This window comes from Streptopelia decaocto (assembly GCF_964273445.1).
Source record: "Streptopelia decaocto genome assembly, chromosome: 2".
In the NCBI taxonomy this organism is placed as follows: domain Eukaryota; kingdom Metazoa; phylum Chordata; class Aves; order Columbiformes; family Columbidae; genus Streptopelia; species Streptopelia decaocto.
In genome coordinates this window covers 85,976,238-86,002,155 of record NC_138655.1, presented here as the reverse complement: position 1 = coordinate 86,002,155, position 25,918 = coordinate 85,976,238, and the positions used below count along the sequence as shown (strand labels likewise).

General features: G+C 36.0%; 1 protein-coding gene across 1 annotated transcript in view; it reads right to left on the bottom strand.

The window, feature by feature from the left end:
- The window catches only part of CDH10 (cadherin 10), a gene marked incomplete at both ends in the record, with an annotated part of 59,844 nt that extends 41,747 nt beyond the window's left edge, over positions 1-18,097 (bottom strand). The window contains one exon of the mRNA XM_082045559.1: positions 17,867-18,097. Coding sequence (XP_081901685.1) covers positions 17,867-18,097 — 231 coding nt within the window. The remainder of the gene's footprint in view (positions 1-17,866) is intronic.
- Between the last annotated feature and the right edge of the window lie 7,821 nt (positions 18,098-25,918).

Below are 25,918 nucleotides of genomic sequence, written 5' to 3'. Positions count from 1 at the left end.
TATCCAAAGGAAAGATAAAAATATTTGTTAGCATTTCTGTTGAGAAAGATTACAGTAGTTCCTTTGTGTTCAAGATTTTCATTTGTTTCTACCAAAGTTTTAAAATGGTAAGAGATAAATTAAAAACAATAATAATTTTAGGGTTTCTTTACACATTTTTTTATCACTAGACTTGCATCTTTTGCCCATTATTGTAGCTTATTCTAAAAGGATTCACAATCTGGAGAAGGTCAATGGTTCTGTCACCAACAAAGTCTTCTAAGATTTCAGCTGAGAAAGGCAGTTTCTTTTTTTATGACACATTCTATGAGGAGCATACAGTCTTGTATAGATGCTCTGCCTCAGTGTGACAATAATCAAACTCTCTTCTCAAGTCAAGGTCTTTAGCTGATGTTCAGAGGGCTAGAACAAGAAGTTTTGGCTTCATTCGACTGTTGTAGCTTCCATTCCAGAAGACAAGCAAGCATTGAGCTAACATGAACTAGAGACTATTTGAATTTCATACACTACAGAGTTCTTGCATGAGCCAATATGCATGTTCTCTTCCAATTTTAGTGTAATAAATATAATCCCTACATCAGGTGAAGACAGAAGGTAGAGAATTGTCACTGAAACTGAAGTGTCCTTACATTCAGATAGTTTCGCTGTAGACAACTGGATGTATGCAGATGCAAGGGAATTATTGAATTAAATGGAAAAAAAAAATCCTGTGGATTAAACAATAAAAAAAAAATGACTAAACAAAGAAATGTTCTTTGATCCTAGTCCTACTCAGCATGATGTGTCACAAGCCTATATTCCTACTTCCATGAGTAGTCTCTCTACACTAACCTGTGGTCTCAGTATGGAAATATGTCTGATAAGATTTTCCTCAGGCTTTTTTTTTTAATATGTATTTTAAAAAAAATTTTTATGTTGTTTGGCTGCTTCTGAACAATTAAGTAGTTTCCAGAACAATCTCGCTATTCCACCAAGAAATGAACTAGGAAGTCTAATATGATGAGACAACACATACATTTCATTTACTTAATTCAGAACAGCTTTTATGATTTGAAAGCTTTGGGTTTCTCTGTTTAGTTTTGGTTTTTTTTAAAGGAAATGTCACCACTGATCCATATTCTCTCTGCATTACTGACAACAAAGAGATAATTATCAAGCAATTTTAAGTTATTTTTTGTTTGTTTTTCTGTTAACAAAATTTTTTATTATACCTTATATATATTTTCTTAAAGTAGTGTAGTTATTAACAAAACAACCATTAAAGCAACATTAGCTTTTATATATCCTAATGTACAATTTCACTATGCATAAAAAAGCATCACATTTTTTTTTTAAACGAATGCAGACAGCATTTGAGAATAGTGATGCTTAGTTAATTTTGCCTGCTACTGGAGACCATTTAAAAACATGTTAAACAAGATTGTCTTTGTTTCCATATGAAATCACTGTAACATATAAATTGGTAAGATCTGTGAAGACTTTTTACCTTTATTAGGTGTGCATTTTCTCCACATGAATATTCTAAAGTACATGTGTCTTCGGAAGAAATATACTTATAGGAAAAATCAAATATGTCACAGAGAACAGAGTGACAATGTCAACACAGAAAGTGGAAGATGTCACCTAAGATGGAGGGTATGTATCAGAATTAAGGAATAAAAAATATTAAGGGCTTATTTTAATAATCTCCAAAATAGTGATAGCCATGATAACATAGTATTATTGTTAAATTTAATCCTGAGGAAGGGAAGAGAGGGAAAGAGGGAGAGTTTTTCATATGTCTCAGTAAACTACTGATAAACTTCAACTGATGCTATATCTAATATTATAATATTTCAAATAATGAAGTATGAAGTTGTCTTGGATCAGTCCTGGCTTAATTTTACATCCCAGTGAGATCAGTGGGGCTGTTCATGTAATAAATGCATAGTCCAGGGGAATATATTGATATCTTATAACTCTACTGGGGTAGTCATGGTATTAAAGGTAGATCTGTGAGAGAAGAGAGGAGGAATATATATAAACCCTTAAATGCAACTGACAGTTTTATTTGCCCATCAAATTTGTCTCTCATTTTACTAAATTATGAAATTCTTTATTCTGGAGAACAGTATTCTCAAGAAAAATCCTTTCTATATAGCAATTACTAAGAAAAGAAATTATAATTTAAATCATGATATACAAGTGCAGTACAGACTGCTTTAGGTTGTTAGAGACTTCTGGAAGTCATATTGTCCAACCTACCCTACTCAAACAAGACCAACCACAGCCAGTTGTCCAGGACTGTGTGTATACAGCTTTTGAATATCTCCAAGGATGGAGACTCCATGACCTCTCTGCACAACCTGTGCCAGTGCTCAGTCACCCTCACCAAGATAAAAGTGTTTCCTGATGTTCAGAAGAACCTCCTGTGTTTCAGTTTGTGCCCATTGCCTCTGGCCCTCTCACTGACCAGCAATGAAAAGAGTCTAGCTCTGTCCTCTTTGCAACCTCCCTTTCATGTATTCCTATATGTAAGATCCCCCCTGAGCCTTCTCTACCCTAGGGTAAAGAATTCCAGCTCTCTCAGCCTTTCCACACATGTGAGGTTCTCCAGTCCCTTAATCATCTTTATGGTCTTTTACTGGACTCTCTCCAGTGTGTCCATGTCTCTCTTGTAGTTCCTTCCCTTCTCTTCAACACTGGTGAGGCCACGCCTGGCGTTCTATGTCCAGTTCTGGGCACCCCTCCCTTGACCTGCTGGCAAAACTTTGCCTAATGTATCCATTAGCCTTCTTTGTGGCAAGGGCACATTGCTGGCTTATGTTCAACCTGATGCCCAGCAGAACCACCAGGTCCTTTTCTGCCAAGCTGCTTTCCAGCTGGTCAGGTCCCAGTAGATACTGGTGCCTGGGGTTGTTCCACCCCAGATGCATGACTTCGCACTTCACCTTGTTGAACTTCATGAAATTCCTGTTGGACCATTACTCCAGACTGCTGAGATCCCTCTGAATGGCAGCACAACCCAGCCACTCCTTCCAATTTCATGTCATCTACAAACTTGCTAAGGGTACACTCAGCCACATCATCCAGATCATTAAGGAAGATGTTAAACAAGATTGTAGCTGATATCAATCCATGGTGATATACTACTAGTTACTGGCCTCGAGCTAGATTTTGCATTGCTGATCAGCACTGTCTGGACCTGGACTTTAAGATGATTTTCAGTCCACCTCACAGCTCATCTAGCCTGTATATCAACAATTGTCTATGAGGGGCTTATGGAAGACAGTGTCAAAGGACTTAATGAAGTCTACATAGAACATATCCACTGCACTCTCTTCATCTTCCACTCCCACTTCATCACAGAAGGTTATCAAGTTGGACAAGTATGACTTCCCCTTGGTGAAGCCATGCTGACCACTCTTGATAATTTTCCTGTCCTTAATGTGCCTGGAAATGGATTCCAGGATTAACTGCTCCATCACCTTCCCAGGGAGATGAAGCTGACTCATCTGTAGTTCTTGAGGTCCTTCTTCTCTCTCTTGCTTGATCAAATTCCACTGAGGCTTTAGATTTCTTAACTTCATCTCTGGATGTTTAGACAATATTTCTATATTCCTCTGAGGTTACCTGTTCTTGCTTTGAATCTTTGTACACTTCTTTTCTGTTTTGAGTTTGGCCAGGAGCTCCTTCTTCATCCACACAGGCTTCCTGGCATTGTTGCTTGAGTTCTTATTTATTGGGATGGAACTTTCTTGAGGTGTGGAGGTGATCCTTGAGTATTAACCAGCTTTTGTGGTCTACTTTTACCTCTAGGGCCTTATGTCACAGGACTCTTCTAAGTAGATCTTTGAAAAGATCGAAGTCTGCTCTCCTGAAGTCCAGGGTTGTGAGCTTGCTTTTCACCCTGCTCTCTTTCCTCAGGATCCTGAACTCCACCATCTCATGGTCATTGTATCCAAGGCTATCTTTGACCTTCGCATCCTCAAAAAAACCCTCCTTTTTGGTGAGTATGAGGGCTAGTAGAGCACCTCTCCTTGTTTCCTCCTCAGTCACTTGGAGGAAAAAGTCATCACCAATGAACTCTAGGAACCTCCTGGGTTGCTTATGCTCTGCTCTGTAGCTTCTCCAGTGTTTGAAATTCCCCATGAGGATCAGGGCATGTGAACATGAGGTTGTTCCTATCTGTCTCTGTAGGGTGTCATCCACTTGTTCTTCCTGGTCAGGTGGTCTATAGCAGACACCTATTATAATGTCACCTTTGCCTGTCCTTTCTTTAAATTTTAACCCATAAACTCTCCATTGGCTCCTCTTCCATGCCCAAGCAGAGCCCCATGCACTCTAGTTGATGTCTCACATTTAGGGCAATTCCCTTTCATCTTCCCTTCCTGTCCTTCCTAAAGATGCTGTACCTCTCCATTGCAAAACTCCGAACATGGGAGTCACTTCACTACACCTCTGTAATTCCAACAAGGTCACAGCCCTGCAACTGCATGCAGACATCTAACTCATTGTGTTTATTCCCAAAAACATGTGCATTAGTATACAGGCACTTTAGTGAGGCGTCCCAGCATGTTAAGTTCCTGGAGAGGGTTTGGGGGATTTGTCCACAATGATGCTTTGCAGACCTCTTGTGGACACCTCAGTTGCACAGGGAATTACAAATATACAGAGGAATTTAACTGAATTCTGTCATGTTTGTTTTAAGACTGGATAGGTAGCTATAATTAAAATGTAAATTAAAATTTTGCCTACCAAAGCAGCATATTTTACTCCTCTATCAGACTGCAAGATAACAAAATAAGCAGATTTGGACATAAATCTTGGCACAGGTCATATAGAGTATTGCGTGTTATATGTATATACATACAAGACAGCATCATCAGAATAGTGAACCGTATTCCTCAGCTACTTTTAATGGAGACAGAAAGGCTGTCTTGATCTTCTGTGCTTCAAATTAAAAACTGTACTCCATAGTAATTACTTGCCCTTGCAATGTTAATTGGTGTTTTCAAAACTGTGTTCTGAGTACTGCATCACTGATGGAAAATTGTATCTAACTTAAGTGAACTCTAGTAAGCAATTGGCAGGGTCAGTCAATACTTCCATAAAGCTTCTATGACATTTGCTGGCATTTGTAAGACATCAGAAGCACTCTTTGCCTAATCTCCCTTTTCCTGATTTCCAATAAAATATTATACTATATTGGTTATGCTGCTGGTTGGCATTTTCTGTTGTTGTTGTTGTCTGTGGGTTTATTTATTTATTCTTAATCTCCTTGGTTTGGCATAAATTACTGCTTTATCATCTATATCAAAAGCCTCTGTTCTTTTTGTTTTGTCTATAGATTCACAGAGAGATTTTACATTCTCTTTTTCCAGGAATACGTTCAGTTTCATGAAGCTTCAGTTCTTGCCTTGTGCACTATTAGCTCCTAATATTTTTTTTTTTTTTTGGTAGTAAAAATAATTCCACACTATTCCTACAAAAGTTCCTAATTCTCTTTTATGGTACACAGACTTACACAGAGCTTGAAATATTTCCTTTCTCCTTCAATGACTTTGTTTTCTGTAGCACATCGTTACTGCTTCCTAGCAAATACATCAATATTTCTGAAATCTGTACCATTATTCTTAAATGAGAAGCCTTGATTAATCTCATGCAACTCTTTTCAGTGTCACACCATTCCTTACTCCTCTAGCTTTACCATTTATTTTATTTGGCTTTTACTAGAAAATATGCCACTCCTGACACATAGAGAATGGTCTGTCACATAACCTGACCTAGCTAAAGAGATAATTAAGCTACCAGCTTCCTTATCTTCCAACTGTATTATTTATATAGCAGAATCATTATGCTTTTTGGATGACCTAAGACATCCTGCTGATTGCTAAATGTATTTCTAAGTCCTCTGAGGAAAACTCTGTAGAGCTGGCATCCTCAGTAGCATCACTCTGTAAAAATGTGGTCATATTCCTGCATGGTAATTCTTACAAGTGACAAATATTTTTAAAGAACAAAAGGAGTGGAGGGTTCTGTGAAATTTCGCAAATAAAAAAATTAGTATCAATTTATAAAAGTCCTGTATCTTTCCTGTGTCTGTCACCTCATAGATGTATCTATCTGCTATTTGTCTATACTCATGTAGCCTCTCCTGGAGCTCATATATTCTATTTGTCACATTAATTTAGCATTTCACAAGTACCTCCACTTCATTAATTTTTTTCCTAAATTTTAGTAACATGGCTTGGAACACTGCCATTGCATTACCCTGTCTATCTTTTCTGTTTCCTTACAGAAAATGGATTGTTTCATGATATTTCTTTAAATGTGTGCTCTTTCAAACAAAATTTATATAGAACTGTGCTTTTTTTTTTCCTCCCTGTTTACTTCACCTCTTATACAATTGCATTAGTATTTTTTTCCCACTATTAAAATTTAAAATATCAATATATTTTTTATCATTTAGTACTAAGCTAGATAATTTATAACCATGATAGCATAGGTAGTAATATATGTTAATTACTATATTCACTCCAAAATAGTATTTCTTAAATATTTCTACTTCCTAGAGATCACATTTGTATTGGAATTAGCAGTCATATACATGGAGACTCAGAAATCTTAATTTATGCATGTTTTACATCAAATGCCATACCTCAAAAAAGGATATGCAAAAGTACTCATTGGAATAGGTGTTCTTAATATAGAAAGAAAAAAATCTTTATTACTACTTCATGTCTCTGCATATGAAGCAGAATTTATTCTCCTAATCACTATATTGTAGCATATGTACTTCTAAATTATATATCATTAAAAACATATTAAAACTTCTAAGGAAGAAAAGCATTTTGGTAATGTAAACTGGTTTCTAAACTAAATGGGGTGAAAGAGAGGTTGCTTATTTACTGAGGTATTTTTGGATGAGGAAGGGACAAAGTATTCTGCATGGTCATCTTTACTATATCATGCAGCCACTTTACAAAATACTCAGAATGGCAATCTTCTAAGTTCTCCTACAAAGTAGATTTGTTTTTGTTTTTGTTTTTCTTTGCCACTGCAGTTTCAACCTAAACCATTTCAAGTCAGCACATAAACTCTCTATTGCCAACTTCATTGTCTTAATAAATGTCATTTGTTTGAGAATTATTAAGAAATGACAACCATTCTTTGGGCAACAAAATAAATCAGAAGTCACTAAAATATTGGCAATGAAGGACAGTATGATTACCTCAAACATTACATAAATAAGAAACTTAATATGTTCATGTCTTCCCATCACTGCTTTGAGATATATGTAGGCAAGTTGAAAGAAAAGGCTAGCTTGAAGGAATAAAGTAAAAGGTCAGAAGCAGAGAGAGCATCTACGCTTTTCCCCAATATAATAATAACCCAGTAAAAGTTAATTTGATGTGGGTCTGCACTGCATGTAAAACAATAATGTTAAATCCAGGTACCATAACTGGTCTGAAGAACATAGATGTAGGAAATGAAGGAGCAAGGCTTTTTTACAACTAGGAAAAGGGGAACAGAATAGTTGAAAAGAACTGTAATTGAGCACTGAGATTTTCTTTAATTTTTAAACATTCTTAGAGGTATTCAGAATTTTTTCCCATAATAGTTTTGCACACCCACCCATGTGAATCTTACAGTGTAGACATCTTTGCAACTACATAGTTTTCAAAAGTACATTACCATGAGTAACTCAGAATATGAAGTTCCTTCTTTCAGCCCATATTTTCCATCTAGATGCTTGCATACAGTGTGTTTGGACATACCTTTTATCATGCTAAGCCACCTAACTATTCATTAATGCCTTTCTAAGTTGTTAGGTATGTTCAGACATGTAAGGTACCTTCCACCTGCATTTTAGGTAACTGGAAGACAGCTTCTCTTCTCAGACTTAAATACTGTATGAACTCATCTGTAGTTGCACATTTAAAATTGCTATAGACCAAAATATTAGAAAGCAATTTTTTCCCTCAGTCGTCCAGTCCTCCTTTAACACTCTTAAGTAAATAGCTGTTGAAAGACTCAGGAAACAGAATTAATTCAGTTTAAGGAAGTAACACTGGTGAGTTGGACAGTGATGGTTGTTTACTTCTGCAAGCAAATCCTACTCTGTCTGGCAGGGACTTCAGATACATTGGTTGTATAGCTACTTACTGCCTCAAAACAGAAGAGAGGGTTTGAAAGAACTTTCCATTACAGCCTTTTTGTTCAGCTTATTTTTAATTATCATCAAGAACAAAAACACTCTTATAAATATAAAGAAAAGCTTGAAGCAGAAAGACATTTTAAAAGGGTAAACATAAACTTTTAACTTCTTAGAACTCTCTCCCTCATGGGTATTTTCTTGCAAGTCAGTGATTTTCCCTCAGTATTACCCCCAGCTCTTCCTTGCTATCTGTGTATGTAGGATGTTTAAAAGGTCATCAGCATCTGATTTAAAAAAAAAAAAAAAAAATCAAGAGAGAAAAAAAAAAAAAAAAACAACAACCCTAAGGCATCAGCCTTTGAATTGCTGTTGAAATTAATGGCTATTTATACATTTATAATTTCAAAGAAGGTGTAGGTCAAACATTTCTAAAGCTCCCTTTTCTATTATGTTTTTTAGTTCATTGAGTGAATGAATGTACTGTGATGAAGTAGATTCTACTTTTCCTGAGCTATGGCTTTGAATATAAATCATTTCAGTTTTATCAGTTCTTTCCTTTTAGGAATCTTTTTGTGACCAGCAGATACAATTTTAAAATTGAAAGAGAAATAGAACTGAAAGGAACTGGAGAGTTCAGACTTAACTACTCTGTTTCTTATACTATTTTGAAGCATGATGCTATTTGAAGTGCTAAGCATGATCATATGCAAACTCTGAGTTTAGAAACCACCCAAGAGACCTATAACTGTTCTTTGAGAAGGGAGCAAAATGTATCTTACTGGTGATTTTACACCTGCTGGAAGGATGCCATAACTTAGACTATGTTCCTTCTAAATCTTCCTGACAACTGATCAATGCTATTGCACTTTGTGCTTGCACAGAGCAGAATTGTCTCTTTTAGAAAATAGATTCAAAACGGCAGGTCACTGCTATTAGGATTATTAGGGGGGAAAAAAAAGTTAACATTTAAAAATAGTTTCCTCAGAGACTGAGAAACACAGTGGCAAGAAACCAATGCCAGTCACTAGTAGGACCATACTGACCACTCAGTCTCAGTATGACTTCTTACCAAACTCACATCAGAACCAAACCTTATTCTGTGTATTAATTATATTTCAACTATCATCTCTACTGTTGTAGACATCTCCTGCTCTCAGAAAAGAAAGTCTGCCTTAGTTCCAACTTAAAGTGTGCTCATCAAAACAGTATTCACACATAAAAATCTCTCTGACATCTTAAATTACATATTGAATTTCCAGGTTCTATTTTAAATTATGGCTTTTATTCTTATTTGAAAACAAAAATTGACTATATTGATAAATGGCTTGCACTCAAGTATCAACATGTAAAAAAAGTTAAAATGGAGAAGTTGAAATAATAATCTTCACTCATATCAAAACTAGAGAGTTTTCATTAAACCATTCATTTGGTCCCAGTGGCTTGCATTTACCATACTACCTTATTGCAGCAAAAACTACATTAGATGTAGCATCCAGTTACTTGAGAGAAAAAGAGGAAACAATGTTCAGCTACAATCCCTACTCATATTTGTATAATTGGAGATTGGAAAAGTATTTTCATAAGGGTTAAACACATGAAAGCAATTAGATGGATGTAGGAAATCGTGAAGAGAAACACCCACACTATTTTGAAAGTGTTATCTGCAAAGCACTCAGAGCAGATTAAGAATGAGCATAATATATGATTATATAATACTCAGATCTATTGAAACAAGGAAAAGGAAATAACAAAAATCTGTTTTACTATACACAAACCGAGTATGTTATCATAAATGCTGCAGGGGACCAGGTGTTGGCCATGGGGGGCTGCCAGGTTGGCCCCTGTGAGGAGCAGCCAGTTCTGCCCCGTGCCGGACACAGCCGGTTCCAGCGGCACCAGCAGCCCCAGCGCAGGGCACAGCTGAGCCCCTCAGCCACAGACGGGCACCTCAGGGAAAGCCTGGGAAAGAAAGGGTGAAATGGTGCTCATTTTCACTGAACAGTCCAATTGAATTTTATCATTTTAGAGAAAAAGTACAATCCCAAAGCAGTCTGCCTGCTTGGACATTATGCACAGATTTTAAGCAGAGAGGCATTCAGCATATCCAACATTTCTTCTTAACAGAAGAAATACTGACACTGAACAACTCAAGAAGGGCAAAACTGCCTTGGAATATCTACCTTTAGCCCTGTTGGATGTAGCCTGTACCCCTAAGAAAAAGTCTTAAAGGACAGTAATCCATTCCAGCACTATTTCACTGTAAAGCACTAGAGTTTCATGTAGGTCCCTGTTCTTCTTCACCCTTTTCAAGATTTGCCAGTCCAAACAGGCAACTGGGAATGCTCCCTTAGGTGTTTAATTTACAGTGCCTGGCACATCTGACCAATATTATCATAATATTCTTTGGACTCTGCAGATCATCCCCTTAAGCAGTTGGGTTGAATATGCCTCAGTATGCCCTACTCGAACCAAGCCCACTTCCCTTGTTACCAGACAACACTTTGAAGAAACTCATGTCTACAGACATCTGTCCGGGGCTGGGAATCCACAGACTTTGAACAAACATATGGCTTTGGTTTCAGGCACACGACAACTGTGGCTTCGTCAGTCTTCACTAAAAGGCTGGTGGATACTACAAAGCCTTTGCATTCCTTAACAACTGTTATTAATAATTCTGTCCTGTGTCATCCAGAAAAACCCAATGTCTTGTAGGGATACATCCAGTGCACTAGCTAACAAATAATTAATTCTTTAAGGGAATAAAAACTTATTCTTCAGCCAGGTCAGCTTTTTGCCACCAGTACCTCCTGCTGCTGTTTAATGAAGCAAGAAGTCAGAGACTCCAACATACACTGAGGTTTCCAAAGGATTAGCCTTTTGCAAACAGAAAATATAAACCCTCTGCACACTTCAATTTAGTGTAAATGATGAATCTAACCAGTCACAGTCATAAACTCCCTACTAAGCTGAATCCCAGCAGAGTTACACCAAAAAAAGTCAAGTGGCAATTGTTGAAGCTGTTATCTGTTATCTGTCACCTTGGCATCTGAGTACTAGACACAGCAGATCATAATTCATTTGTTCAGTTTGCAGAATGTCTCTCTTCCCTTTCCATTCTTCATTATCAATGCCTGTCACAAGAATCTGTTATAGCTGAAAATTCATCCTCTACAGAACTTCAGTGCTACAGAGTTGATTCCCTTCATCTGAAAGTGAAGGCATTTTATTCTCAGTCAGATCTTCATACCAAATATTATACCTGCATATGAGCACTATCAGTTCAAAATCCTACTCTTTAATCTGTCATGGCATGAAAGTTATTCATAAACAAAAGAGCTATGGTAGAAACACTCTTCAGGAATCAAAATACAGAGGTTTTTAAAAGTGTTTGGCAAATTTTCATCTTAACACTACAACATCAACATTTCATTGGCATCTTTTCTTTGTCCCACTCAATGGTGAACACTTTGAAATCAAGACAACATGCTCTTTTGTATTACCATCTCCAAAACCAGTAGTATTGTTAGCTGCTGCATCAGAAAGGTCAATTCAAAATTCCTGTCCAGGATGGTTTCTGGCTTTCATTTCTTTCAGGAAATTTTGTTTAATCTTTCCTTAAAACTGTCTGCTTCTCCAACAGTGACAACTCTATTCATGTCTGATCTTATCTAGTCTTTATCCTTTTATGTTGATAGACCATGGTCTTTCAGGATGTTGTGGTTTAACCCAGCAGGCATCTAAACACCACACACAGTTTTTCGCTAACTCCCCACCCCTAGTGGGATGGGGGAGAAAATTGAGAAAAAAAGGTAAAACTCATGGGTTAAGATAAAGACAGTTTAACAGGACAGGAAAGTAAAAAACAATAATGTCAATAATGACAATAATAATAATAATGATTATGATAATAATAATAATAATAACAACAACAACAGTTAGTGAAAATGAGTAATGCACAATATGATTTTCACCAACTGAGGTGACTGAGGATCAGCCCAACCCCAAGCAGCAGTTCCCCTGGTCAACATCCCCCCAAATATTAATATATAGTGAGCATGATGTCACTTGGTATCAAATATGCCTTTGGCCAGTTTGGATCAGCTGTCCTGGCTGTGCCCCCTCCCAGCTTCTTGTGCACCTGGCACAGTGCAAGAAGCTGAAAAGTCTTTTACTACTTAACATCAACCAAAGCATCAGTGTATTATCAGCATTATTCTCATTCTAAATCCGTGAAGTAATACTAAACAGTACTAACAGTACTAAACAATGTGAAGGAATATTAGCAATACTAACTTGAAACAGTATATTTAATTCCAATTAATATACATATAACTAGAGTACATGCAACATCTGAGATTTTCCTGCTTTACACCCTTATGACTGGGTGGTAAACTATTCTGGGCTCCATTCACGCTTTTGTTACACACTGCTCTTGCTTAGGAGTCTAAAAGCAATACCACCTTTGGGATAGCTGTCTTTCAGGCTTCACTGAGTTAAGGATGTGCAACTCTCCTTCAGGTACCAGTTCTGTGGTATATCATCTGCAGTGTCTATAGACACATATAGTTACTTAAAGGAAAAGATAGGCTACGAACCAGTAACTGTTGTTCTGAAGCCATATATGCCTATCATCTTGTTAATACTTGGAGTCCTTTCGTCAGAATCCTGTCTGTGCTTGTGTTCTTGAACTGAAAGGAGCTAAGTGAGGTTAACGTGTTTTGCTCCCTACACCACTGAAGATAATGGGTGCACTTGGAATCATGCAATTATGAACACTGCCGTATAAACCTCTATGGTAACAGTTATAATATGATACATGCAGAATTATACACAAATTTCTGTAAAAATATGATAAATTTTCTTTTGAGATACTAAAACCCAATACAGTGTAACTGAGAACTTCATGTCAGTTGATCCTTTATATAGTCAAACTATTGCGGTGAAAATTGCTGGAAAAGGTCACTATCTGTTTCGGAAAGCAAAGTGAGAAAATATGTGTAAGAATGCAAAATAGAAAGATTTGGTGAAATAATAAGGAAGGAAAATAAACTTCAATGTGGATGAAGAGTATATTTATAAATTTAATTTTGAATTACTATAGATTAAGACACTCTTGGTACATACTAGTGCTTCCTTTAGGTGACAAAAGAAAAATGTTTTATTCTAGATGTACTCAAAATAAGATGAAGTTTTTTCAGAACAAGTTTGAAAATATATAATACTTTGTAATAGCAACACCTTATTTGAAAAATAATAAATGGGCTTTGAAACTACATGCTAACAAAAATAAATAAAAATTATGAATCAGCTTTCCATATTTTGGAAGATTAATAGAGCATACGTAGACTTGCTGCATAGAAAAATACATAAAGTATTAACTATAACTCTAACCCCAAATATGAATAAAATGGCTTTTCTAATATTATGTTTAAGCTTCTTTTCGAAGATCCCTGCATTGCTTCTGTGAAACTGGGAAATGTATCTTTTTTCAGAACTACTGTCTTCTAGACTATTTTTGCAAAGATAGCTCGAAGATAAATTGTGTAATACATATACAGGTCTGGTTTCCTACACTGCTCTTTTATGACTTCAACCTTTACTAGAAATCACCATTGTAATTATTATTTGAGGTTCTGCATATTCAAGATTCACATATATAGTTTTGATTTCTACTCTCAGGATGCTGTGTATTACATGAAGGATGGCCATCCCTTTCTTATAATAACAATAAATACTGACCCAAAGCAATCTGTTAATGTCCATAATCAGGCAATATGTGCTCCCCCACCATTTCACAACCACAGCTGACTTAAACAAGGAACTCTTCTGTTGTTACTGGATGAAGAGTGGGTATGGCAGGATGTGTGGTTCCAGCAAAAGGGCCTTGGACAGGTTATACAGAAGTATGTTTTTTAATGAGTGTAAGGAGTGATAGCCCAGGCCAGTGAGAATGATATCTTGGACCAGAAAAGTGCCCCTGTATGTATGATGTGTGAATGTTGGGCCTGGGCATGTGAAAGAGTGGTTCGAACACCACCAAGAAGATATGCATGGGAATGTGACTGAAAACAGTCACAACATGAGTGTAGTGTGTTTGGAATAACATTTTTTGGAAAAACATCCCATCCAACCTCTTGGTCCAGGCCTGTATCTGTAAACCTATAAATTGAGAACTGTTAATAAAAGTCAGCTCAGCTCAGTTCCGCTCAGTTCTGCCTAGATCTGCTGTCATTGCTAACAAGAACTTTATGTCTGTGTGTCTCTGTCTTCATCTGAATGTATTGTTTCTCATCTCCACACTAAGTATCTCATTCATTTATTGAATCATATTTCCATCATATTATTCTAGTAGAACCTTCCCAACATGACTTAAACAGTGAATAAATGAATGCCTAAATTGCATTGCAAATTTTAGACACTGATTTCAAGAGTAATGTGATATTCAACAGTTCTCAAGCTCCTTTGACAGATATATAGATGCAGAATAAGAAACAAGATAAGATATACCAATCATGAGCTTAGAAAACAAACAGCTGTAAATCACAAATCCAGTTGAATCTTTTTGAGTTTTGGAAGTTTTGGTAGTTTTGGAAATTCTACTGACCCTGGTCAGTAGACCTGTTTGTCATCTAACTATTACTTTCAGTTTTAAAAATTGCACTTAGTATTTCTTTTTGACTGAAACCACTCCAAGACAAACATTTTCTCTTGGTCATTGACCACAACTCATTGAGTTCTAACTCATTTTCTTACTATCTTATGTGATTTTCAAACACCATCTTCAAACATAATGCAGATGAATTAGCAGGAAGGTGGCATTTTATATTACCCACCTATCCAAATCATTTTGGCTTTGGATAAAATCAGATAAAAGGAAACATCCAAAAATATTTTGACTGTAAAACCCAGATGATCTTTGTAAAGGTGAGTGCAAAACCAGGAAAAAGAGATAGCTACTATGAAGTTTAAGTACTACAGATTTAATAATTATTTTTTCTTTCTGTAATAATTCAAGAATATGGACTGACTGTTAAAACGTTAATTAGAGTAACAATAAATTTTAGGTCGACATATAATAGGTTTCCTTTTGCTTCTTTTGTGTAAAACTTTCCCTGTAGAAATACAACACTATGATATTCTTCATTTTTCAGAAGTTTCCTACACTTTTCCCAAACTTTTCAGAAAATTACTATAAGGCAACTTTATAGACCCAGGTCAATTTTAAATTTGCTTGTTCAAATTAGCAACTTTTTTGCTCAAACCATGACAAAAAAAAAAAGGCAGTCTTAAAGGCTCCCCAAGTTTCTTCTCAGTTCTGCAATCTTTATTTGCCCTTTACTTATCTTCACTTGTCACTTCCCATTTGCAAACACTTATTTTCCCTCAATCAAGGTAGTTCTGTGTTTATCAACATCTTTCTCCCTTTGTCTAATGTAGATGAATTAACCTATAAAAATGTTAACCCTTTTCCCTCTAAAGAGTCTTCCTTCACTCATCATGACTGGAAAACATTTATTAACACCACTCACACTTGGTTATTTGGGACCATAAATATTCAAAAATAATACAATAAAATAAGTGATCAGCAGGTTTTTGAAGGAGCCTAAATAATTTGAAATTCAGGGTCCCCTACAAAATTCTTTATTTCCTGGGGCTTCTGAGAGAAATACACTTCCAGACACATTAGCATCGTGCTTTGATACAGAGACACTTCTTATTTTGTGTGAAAGGTCAATTTTTATAAGCCATCAGTCTGGCTTGGACTGAGGAACTGACCTAGATACTTTGGAAGACTTGAGAGGCATGACTTTACACATTAGAAGTTTATGAAATAAATATAAGTATTATTTAGAAGGCTCTCAGCATGCTTTGGAAAAATCTGTATCATTCCAATGCTAGCGCCAAAATTACAGATTCAAAGCACCAAAAAGTGCAGAAAAGGTAGTCATTCACTTTCTCAAGTTGCCCCTCAATGTTCTTAATCCTTTCAAGAAATGTTTACTAAAATAATAATCCCATGAATCAGTACATGTTGGGAACCAACTGTCTGGAAAGCAGTTTCGCAGAAAGAGGCCTTGCGGACATCAAGCTAGCCATGAACAAGCAACATACCTTTGCAGCAAAGAAGGTCAACAGCACCCTGGGATCCACTAGGAAAAGCATCACCATTATATCAAGAAAGATGATTCTTCTCCTCTGCTCTGCCCTGGTGAGTATTGTGTCCAGTTCTGGGGTTCCCAGTAGAGAGAGATGGAGCTACTGGAGAGTCCAGCTAAAGGGCACTAAGATGATCAAGGGATTGGAGCACTTTTTATATTAGGATAGACTGAGGAAACTGGGACTACTCAGCCTGGAGAAGGCTCAACAGGGACCTTATTAATGTATATAAATACCTGATGGGGAGGACTGAGGGAGACAGACCCAGTCTCTTTTTCAGTGGTGCCCAGTGACACAACTAGAGGCAATAGTTACAAACTGAAAGACAGGAGATTCCCTTTAAATAGAGGAAGTATTTAGTGACCAGGTGGCCAAGCAGTTGAATAGGTTTGCTCAGAGAGATTGTAGAGCCTCCACCTTTGGAGATATTAAAAATCTGACTGAAAATGGTCCTGAGCAAGCTCTAGCTGACCTTGCTTTAAGCTGAGAGGTTGGACTAGATGATCTTCAGAAGTACCTTACAACCTCAGCTATTCTTTAAGTCTGAGATTTTCAACAAGCCAGTATTTCTCTGTAGTATTTCACAAGTTCAAAACCATGTAAAAATGAAAATCTGGATTATAGAAAATTAAATTCCTGTGTTTATAAACCATTGGTACTAACTGGTACCTATTACTGCTGACAGTAACTTCCACTTCAAGAAAATTATCATTAATTCTTTGATCTCTTTGAAGGTAGGAAGGCTCTACAGATGGATCTGAACTGGCTGGGGCCAACTGTATGAGGTTCAAGAGGGCCAAATGTTGGGTCCTGCACCTGGGTCACAACAACCCCAGGCAACACCACAGGCTCAGGGAAGAGTGGCTGGAAAACTGCCTGGTGGAAAAGGACCTGAGGGTGTTGTTTGACAGCTGGCTGAACATGAGCCAGCAGTGCGCCCACGTAGCCAAAAAGGCCAACAACATCCTGGAGAAAAGGAGGCTGAGGAGAGACCTTATTGCCCTCTACAACTACATGAAAGGAGGTTGTAGCATCAAGGGTGTTGGTATATTTTCCCACGTTAAGAAGTGATAGGATGAGTGGAGACAACCTCATGTTTAACCTGGGGACATTTAGGTTGCATAACAGGAAAAACTTCTCCACAGGGAGGGTTGTCAGGCACTGGAACAGGCTGCCCTGGGAAGTGGTGGAGTCACCATCCCTGGAAGTGTTTAAAAGACATGTAGACATGGCTGTTAGGGTCATGATTTGATGGTAGAGTTGGCAGTGCTAGGTTAATGGTTGGACTTTATGATCTTAAAGGTCTTTTCCAACCTTAACGATTCTGTGATTCTATGATTTAGGAACAATACTCTAAAGCAAACAAATTTGTCAAATGTTTCTTCATTTGTTTCTTTCAAATATTTCTGAAGATCTAACTAGCAATATTTAGTGATTTTAGCAGACAGACAATATACATATTGCCTGGAAAGATGCTTCTTACACATTAGAATTTAACAAGGGAAATAGAACTCTGTAGAAATATAAGTAAACTTGACAATTATTCAGAAATCTTAATGAAATACCTACCTTGCCTACATACTGATAATCAGATCCCGTGTATTCTTCTAAAAGGAAAAACTGGTTCCACATCCAGCCTCGCTTCTGGCGGTGAATTGCTTTTCCATCACTCCCTGATGCACGTCCCCCAAAGCTTTTGGGTCTGAGATCAGGAGTCCTTCTGAACAGCATTTCTGTATGGCAGGGATGTGATAGCCACATCCAGAGCAGCAGAAGTAACAGGACTTGTTGTATTGTCATAGTTCTCCACCGCAGACACTCTTCAAGCTGCTCAGCTATGGAGTCTAGAGTTTTGTTTTTCCTGACTTGCTTTTTATGTCTCTAGTAGCTGATGCAGCCAAGCAGTTTCCAGCAACTCATCTCTGAACTGTACATAGTAACCAAATCCTGAAAGTAAACAGAGACAGGTAAGTTGAAATATGTTAATTGCCTAGAGTCCAATATTCCTGCTATTGTACCCTGCAGATAAAAAATATTATGAATTAGAAAGCAACCTGGTTAGGAACATAAATGTTATCCAGATAGGGAGAACATTGTGAGTATGTTAGGTAGCTGCTGTTCAAACACTTCCTAAGAAAGTGTAAGAGTGCCCTGAGATGATCAACTATACCCCCCATTAAAACCTTTCAATTTAGAAACTTCTAAAAGTGTTCTTGATATAGACTGGGGGATTAATATTGCTGAAACTTACACATTAGATACTGCTGCCTTTGCTTCAAATGTTTTCCACCTGACTTGATTTACAAGAATTCCAGTGCTTTATGAATCTTACTGTCAAGAGGACTGAAAAGCCAACACAGTTGTTTTAGAAATGAGGAAATGGTAAAATACTAGTTCTCCAGGGTGCTTTAAATGGTAAAAGAGAACATCATATGCATCAGAAGAAATAAGACATGACAAGAAGCAAACTTTTAAATACTAAAAGTTCTTAAGATGATCTTGCAGTATGCAGTGATGCAAAGTTAACCTTACATGTATGAAGTATTTTAAATATGAGGGCCTGTTTCATAGGTATCCTGAATAACTTTAATTTTAGAAGGTAATGAAATGAATCTCATTGTGGGAAGTGATATTGCAGAGAGAAGGGCAAGCCTCTCCTGACTCATCTTTGGTTTGTCTCCACTTTTTTTACTTTGTTTTCGTTTGTTTTTTCCTTCTTTTGACAGGACCATATGCCAGACAAATTTAGCCAGGATCTCTTCACTCTACTTCCATCCCAGCATATAAAGAGTAACACTTTTTGCTAATGACATAATTTGATAAAGTTTTCCATCAGTAAATCATGAAAATGATTTATTTTTCTTTTTAAGCATGCGTGGATAGAGGTCACAGTTCCCTGTATACTCTTTCTATGTGGTCCAAAACTGAAGTAGTAAAAAGGTTATTTTTTACTACTTTTTTCTTATTTTGATAGATAAATAATATTGCACTCAGCAGTGCCATGTGTCCACAGCTTTCAATAACATTATACTGTAGCTCAGTATCATCTTAAATATTATTTTTTTTTCAAAGTAAAGCTATGTAAAACTTTCAGAAATTCCTCTGCCTTTCAGTTTGATGTGTTACTTAAGGTATTTCCAGTAAGCCTGTGTTGATTAAAAGAGTTTGCAATAAAATGTCAGGGGTTTAGAGTGGAAAGCCTCTGAAATGTAGTGATTTCTTACAGTTGAAAGACAGTGTGTGTGTACATGCATGTGTGTGTGTGTGTGTGTTAATAACTAAGCAGATTCAGTTCAGAAAACAACTTTTATCTTCAGACTTCAATTCTTTTGGAAGTAGGTTTTCCCCTCTCCAGCATTCGGCAGATTAAAAGACCCGAAGCCACTGCTTTCAAGGACTTTAACCTGAACACTGTTCACAGTAACTCACAGGCATTAATTTCTATTTGTCTAAATAAACACTGGGTTTTGTACAATTTCACTTACCCACTTACCATCTCCTTTCTCCTGAAACTTTGATATTTACTTGATTTGTGAATTTTGAATACTACCCAGAACAATCTGTTCTAATATCAGCTACTAATAACGTATGTTGAATTATATCAGCGTGTGTAAACTGGAGATGTGGTCCTCCACCTTGGAAATTATTTATCACAACTCATATTCATGTTCTTTCAAAACAAAGGTATACTGAGTGAGAGAGGAGGACCACGATTTATTATCAGATACATAGCATGTTTCTTCTGAAAGACAATAGGAATTTCAAACTTGAAATTAGCTCTTCAGGATATTATTGATTTCCCTAAAAATTAGAAAGCTATTAGTTTTTCTAGAAAAGGATAGGTTTTTTTTTTTTTTTTCTTCACTTTCTGGTTGCCATCAGTATATATATTCCATTATACACACATTATTATTTGATGTAGAAGTGCTGTTAAATTCCTCTTGGGAAATAATGCTTCAGTATTAGAGGATGTTATTGAAATTCCTTCTTGTTAAATTAGGTCAGCAAAATGAAAACTCAGATGAAATTTGGTAAAGTTACAAAAGTAGCTAATGCACATGGACTTAGCAAGCCTGGCTGCTTAATGGATGTAAGTACTAGCAAGGTCCTTTCCCTCCTTTGAGATTCTTGTTGGAGTTCAGCTTCCTGCTTTAAATGTAACAAGTTTCATAGTAACCTACGCTAAAGCAATAACATTTACCTTTAAAAATAAGCCAGCAAACAAGAAAAAAGAAACCAAAAAAACAACAGACTGAACTAATAGCAACTAAACAAAAAGCACTGGAATTAAAGAAATTTTTTAAGATAATTGGATGAAGGAAACCTTTTAATGTATAACTACAGAAAATAGATAGAAGTGCAAGTTCCATGATACACTGTTTATTTGGATTCTGTGCTACCTTCCCAGAGTTGGAACAGTGAACAGAGATAAATTTATCATCTTTTGTTGTTGTTGTTTTGTTATTTTGTTGTTGTTGGTGGTGGTTTTTAATTCTCTGGAAAATTAATTGAAAAAATGTCTAAATTTTGGTGAATATCTTGTCTTAGAAAAGAGTCTGAGAACAAAGCAGAATTGTAATAGTTTTCTGGGTTCAAGTACATATTTTTTTAAGAACTGAAATAATTTTAAATAGCTTTAAATAATTTTAAATTAAACTATTTCACCAGCTTTTCTTCCCAAATCTCTACCTCTTTTTCCAGATCACTTCTCATCTTTTTCCCACAAGAGAAAAGAAACAAAGAAAAAGATTAAAAAAAAAAAAAGACTTTATAACAGCTATCAAATATGTGTAAGTTTCCATATTTCTGTGTAATATCCTTCTAAATGACCTTAAACTTACTACAGAGGAACATTGTGCCCAACTCTACTCTTGTTTATACAGGTTTTTGTTTTGGAATTATTTTTAATGAGTTCCTTGGAACAATCTCTATCGTGGAGGAGATGGATCAATCATCACTGAAATTATTAATAATTTTGCCATTAGCTTTCAGCTAACTATTTGAAAACAGAGAGGCAGTTCTTACTTTCTACAATTTAATCACGTATAGAACTTAGAAGCAAAAGTTTTAATGTGATTCCAACTGTATTCATGTGATTTCAAATGAAATTTTTGCAAAATTTGAAAAATATTCTATTTTTCCTTGCTAAGTTATATAAGTCCCTTAATAATACTAAAATATAATTCATATCATTTGCAGCTCATGAAATTTAATGGACAAATAAGGTGGGCCATGAATACCTTAGACTGATGCATTTCTCAATTACACTTCCATTTACTGGTTGCTACAGAAGGTTTATCTTTTACAGCTGATATGTTATTTCTTTAACAAACTATTTCCTCTTTTTGACTGCCCTTTTGCATAAATGTATAGCTGCTTTTGGAAGTAAACAGAATTAAATTTAAAGTAAAAACTGTAATATAGATCAAAAGCTTGTCTATTTTTTTTTTTTTTAATCAAGAAATGTAGCAAACTTCTCTCTCCTGTGAAGATGAATTTGAACAGCAGAAAGTTTTGCTTGGGATAGCTGCCATTATGATATTTTTCTGTATTTAACATTTGTCAAACTTGAACTGAGTTTTAATTGTGTAACATTTCAGAAAGCTTGTTTAAAGAAAGTTATGCAATGCTATTTAACTTTTCACCATTTCCATTTCAGCTGGAAGCCATTATCTAGTCACATCTCTAATCCCATCTTTCAGTCCTTTTTCGCTATGTTTGTAAAAAAATAAATATATGTTTGAAACCAAAGATGTTTAATAACAAATTCAATTAAACAAAGTTGAAATTTTATGAGGAGAAAAATATTTCATTTTATTACAATGGAAGACACTGGAGCATATTTTGTTCTTGTTTTATTTTTGCTCTTCAGAGGTGACACCAATAGAGCTATTCTTACATACAGCTACCATGAGAAACTTTTCTTATTTTCTGCCCCGTTTCTCCAAGTCTTTGGTCCCCCTATAGCCACCAGTAGAGAGCTACCACCACAGGCTGTAGACGTTCTTTCAAAGTGGCTATAGTCATCAGCCATGAGACACAGCTGTTACTATTTTGGTTTCCTCCTTGAGTAGATAACTTGGTAATGTGCCTCTCTATTTCAATAAAACTCTAACTTCTGGCTTATGATATCATAAATGAAATTCAAAACTCTTTGAAATAATAGGAAATATTTAACAAGCTAGTAAAAATGGAATTACCAAGACAGCTAAGGGCAGAAAAAGTAACTGTTTTAAATGAGCCTCAGAAGAATCTCCAACTCAGCTAATTTAGTTGTTTTAACTTATTTGTCATCTCTTTATCAAAAACAGGGTGAAAGTTCTAATGCTCTAGAGCATTATGATGAAGCAAGTACTTTAAACAGACACCTTTGCAATAGACTCTTATTCAAAACACATCAAAATATTGCCCTCTGTAATTATAATTTATAGGCGTAAGTTATCCCATAACGGAAAAAGAAGGCAACCCTTTTTGTAAAGGTTTTTAAGAGTTCTTAAAACAAACAAATAAGCTCTTTTCAAATGATCAATTCTTAATGGATTCTAATCTCATCATTCCTTGTATTATAGATTTATGTTCCTTGATTTACCTATTATATGCTAATGAAGTTGCCTAAAGCTGTTCAAAATGTAATTGTCTAATTCTGAATGAAGGAGGCAATTGGTAAATTGTTAATAAGCTGCTTATTTTGTAGCCTCCAGTGGAACACTTACCACAGTGACCACACTTCGAGTTAATAAATTATAACATGAATTTGTAGTAGCTATAGTAGTCAGCTATAACTTTGAATTTTAGAATTCAAGCGACTTTATGAAGTCCTGCAACCCTTGATCCACTTAAGAATTTGATTTGAGCATATATAGCTTGATGCTTAACTAAAAAAGCAACTAACATCTCAGAAATTATGTATTTTAATTGGTAATAGTAACCATATTTCCCAATTGTCAAAACTACTTAACTCAAATTGAGTTTTTAATATCATTTTTATAGTTCAGGAGGAAAAGGACTGAAAAACAGGCAGAGGAAACAAAAGAAAAGGAAATACTGAGCTTCATAACTTTTGCTACAAGAGCTAAGTAATATTTTAGGCAACAAAGAGATTACATACAAACATACCTTATGTCTTATATTTAAGCACATTTATCTAGTAAAAATTCTAATTGTAATTAAAAAATAAGCTAACATGCACTATACTGATTTCAAAGTGGAAGGTTAAAGATTCAGTCTGCTTTTCACTGGTAGTTCAGTAAACGTGATATCCAAAAAATGGATAAAATAACCCTAACAGGCCATTAAACTGGGGAGGAAGAAAGCATTAACACCTCACTTCTCCCAGTTCCTCTGCCATAGGGAACATTGTCCTCCATCCTCTAAGGATCTCCAGATGTCTCACTGCAATGCTATCTTGTTCCTTTTAAAGAAGACAGAAACCTTCAGTCTTAAGACACAGTGGGACATTGAAAGGGTGAGCGGAACCCTTGAGAAAAGGCAAAACATAGTAAGTTATCTTGCATAATATTTTGGACTGTTTATTAATGAGGCTTTTTTGTATTAATTAGATTACTTGAGCACCTAACAGCAATTCTTAGCTCTCTATATGTGGTGAATTCACTTTTTGTCACAGCAAGACATTAGTGTATGGTAATTCTGTACTTAGACATTTAAATTTACTTTTGTCCCTAAAATTTTGGGACACAAATTATGCATGGAACAGTGACAAAGTTGGAAGTGACTTGTGGACATGCAAAAGTTATTTGAATCTTTATCATCTCAATATGGTGGATTTTTTAATCATTTATTTAAAAACAAACAAACAAACAAAACAACAACAAAAAGAAAAACAACACCACAAAAGTGGGAAAAGAAGATATGTGAACTGGAATATTATTCTTAAGAAGTATGAAATAATCCTTCCTTTCCACTCAGCCTCTTTTCCAATGCTGCTTCCAGGTTTGAACATCACAATACCAAAATTTAAATAAACGAAAATGAGGACCTTCCTATATATTTATGGGGGTAGTTGGCAGCTGAAATGAGATGTGACTGAATTCTGGAAGAACAGACTGAGCAAACTGTCAGAAATGGGCTGCCTGCAACTGATGTGACCAGAGGATTTCTCATGATCTTTTCAAGCTTTATCCTGTAGAACTCTGTCCCATCTTTTTTCCATGTAATTATTTCTTGTCATTATGTCTTCCTGCCTCTGGTGACATTGTTACCAGTGGCCATCCTGTTCTCGTATACATGAATACGTATTATTCATTGTAGCTCAACCCCAACCTTTTTCATTTGTCTGATTTCATCTCAAAAGCAGCTGTAGATTTACTTCTGTGGCTTGAAAGCAACTAAAATCTCTTCCTTGCCAGCCACCATGGCATGATCTTACCCATCGAATGATACAGTCCTAGGCACAATGTTCCCTCCCATTGAGATAAGGTCTGTGCCATTCCTCTGAGTCTCCTCCCATGAAATTCTGGAGTTGTGTTGATCACATCAACCATCTGTTTTATTCTCCCTGACAAAGAGTGAATTTAGTGCTTTCCTACTCCACCCTGAATTCATCCCGTGTACTCTTTCTTAAATGATTACCTTCTTTGTGTTTAGCTCATGGCCAAGCTGCCATTTAAACCAGCCAGACTTAGCAGACTCTTTTCTTGCATAAAGAAAGTAATCTTCTATTTTATCTACCAAAACCAAACCAAACCAAACCAAAAAACCGAACAAAGAAACAAACCAAAAAACTCCACAAAAAATACTTGTAGCTTTAAGTATTTGGTTAGACTTCATTTTTCCTTTCTTGGTTTATTTAGTAATAATAATAATCAAAAACCAACAACTCACATACTTAAAAACAAATAAACAAACAAACCCCAAGACAAAACAGAAAGCAACAACCAACCAACAAAAAAAAAAAAAAAAAAAACAAACACACCTGTTCTGATATTTATCATACATGCTAAGGGAAGGGGAGAGCAGAGTGATGGTGGAGAGGAGGACAGAGATCAATTCTGATGGGAAGCAGCAAACAACAAGTTCCAGAATGTTGTTCTCTTCTCTGAAGAAGTGTGCAGTAGGAGGAAAATAATGATTTATCAGAGAAAGTAAATCTATTTATATCACTATAACATTGCAATTTAGACACAAGAGCATATACTAAGGAAATTTTGTTAACACCTTATTTTCTTTTTCATTTCAGTCCATCTCTGACAGACCATGACTTTTCTGCAAATGAAAAGATCAGAAAATTCTGTCTGGATCTTGCCAAGAGCCACAACTGAGAGATCATTGAATATCTAGACCTGGGGACCTAATACTCTTTCTCCCTGTACCGAAGGGTTTTCCTGAACAGGATGAATTGTAACAAATAATGCCGAATGGTTCCAAAAAAAGACATTATTTTCCTCCAGGGCAGGTGGAATTTTAAAACTCCTAGTCTTTTCTATCCAATGCTTTAACCTGCCAGCAAATTCTAAGTCTTATTAGAGAAACAGAATAAGCACAGAAGTGTGCCAAGTGTCTAAAAACTCACCCTAATCCCATCAGGAGTTTATATCTTCAGCTCAGGCTGAAACCTTACAGCTTCAGAGAGCAGAGGCAGTTCACTAAAGCATAAAGAATTGG